The 1654-nt window shown below is 30.2% G+C and overlaps 1 protein-coding gene across 1 annotated transcript in view; it reads left to right on the top strand.

The window, feature by feature from the left end:
• Positions 1 to 690: 690 nt before the first annotated feature.
• The window catches only part of LOC107687137 (sodium channel protein type 2 subunit alpha-like), a 137944-nt gene continuing 136980 nt past the window's right edge, over positions 691 to 1654 (top strand). Inside the window, exon 1 of the mRNA XM_016484371.1 lies at positions 691 to 916. Within this exon, the coding sequence (XP_016339857.1) occupies positions 691 to 916 (226 nt within the window). The remainder of the gene's footprint in view (positions 917 to 1654) is intronic.

The following is a 1654-nucleotide window of genomic DNA, read 5'->3' as shown; positions in this document are numbered from 1 at the left end:
ATTTTATTTTATTTTATTTTATTTTATTATTTTATTTTATTTTATAAAAAGCTTTTAGCCATTTCAGCTATTTGGCTGAAAATAAAACTACAACCATTTACAAAAAAAGTTATATAATTATTATTTTATCTTATCTTATCTTATCTTATGTTATCTTATCTTAATGTATAAAAAAAATAAAAATACATATGAAAAAACTGACAAAAATACACAATAAAATTACTAAAATTGTAGCTAAAATTAAAATGAAAAATGTAAAAATAAAAAATAATTCAAAATATTGAAATTTTAATACTATCTCAAAGGTACCAAAATACCACTATTCCAGACTTCTGTGCAATGCGACACAATCACAGCCAATCAGAATATATTTGATGTTTAGTGTTCAACCAATCAGATTTCACGGTGGGCGGGGCTACTCAGTGCAACGCTGCAGAATTATTAAACAATTGATCAACAAATCATCCTCATTGCATTATTGCATTGCCTCTAGTTAGGACACGGTGTTACTGTATGTCAACTGTCGACTCGTTTGTGTCTATTAAGACTTTTTAGAGAAACATCTGGTACAGAGTTGAACGTTGACAACCGTACAGTACAACCGCGATCAGCCTCTTCACGTCAGGGAACTGTCTGACTTTCAGAGGCTATGCCACGTCTGAGGGTTTGCTCCAACAAAGCCAAGTTCAGATGGCTGTGTTTTCCCAGAGCTCTGTCCGCACTGCTGCTAAAAATACCCCGGTGCGAGGTGTTCAGAGACCGGGCTCGTGGACACTTTGCTCTTGTGGAGTTGATAAGCAGGTGAAGAGGCTCGCAGTGAAGGTGTTGCACCGGTCGACTGTGCCGCCGCTTCACCTCACACCCCTTTTAGGGTCCGACAGGCCGCCGCGCATCCAGCCGCACGATACTGGCATAAGTGTGGCCTCGTCTGATATACAGCCACACATACTCCGCTGACGTACTGTCTAACACAGGGCTTTTCAAGCCTTTAGATGAACATGGGTGCGAGGGACCCTCATCCTGAAATTATTTTATAAATATGTCAAATATTCTTTCCATTAAATATTAAATATTATATTTAGTTTTTGTTACATTGTAAGTCCTGGCAGAAAATTACCAGTGCATTTTCCGTTACCAGGAGATTTCCTTCAACCCTAAAATACAACATAATTCAATGCATAATTCAAAATACGGGTCAAATATCTATGAAAAATCTAATTGAAAAATTCCTTTATATTATTATTGTACATTGGGCCATATTTAAATCTATTTTTATTATTTATTGATTGATTTTATTCTATTTGTATTATTTATTTTAATCCATTTAATTATTTATTGTAAAACATTTATTTATTTAAAATCTAATCATTATATATTTATTTTAATTTTTATTATTATTGTTATATTATTTTATTAATTTATTTTAAATCCGTTTATTATTTACTGATTTTAATCAAATTTTTAAAAATTGTTTATAGCAATCTATTTATTTTAATTTGTATTTTATTGATTTTATTCTGATTATTATTTATTTTAAATCAAATTAATATTTTGTTATTCTAATTTGGATTATTTATTTTTATTATTCATTTAATTTCTCTTAAATCTATTTTACTGCTTATTGATTTTAATCTATTTTTTATTATTTATTTAT

Source organism: Sinocyclocheilus anshuiensis, unplaced genomic scaffold (genome assembly GCF_001515605.1).
Source record: "Sinocyclocheilus anshuiensis isolate Anshui unplaced genomic scaffold, SAMN03320099.WGS_v1.1 scaffold601, whole genome shotgun sequence".
NCBI classification, from domain to species: Eukaryota; Metazoa; Chordata; class Actinopteri; order Cypriniformes; family Cyprinidae; genus Sinocyclocheilus; species Sinocyclocheilus anshuiensis.
The sequence above is the reverse complement of the archived record's forward strand: the minus strand, read 5'-3'. Positions and strand labels throughout refer to the sequence as shown.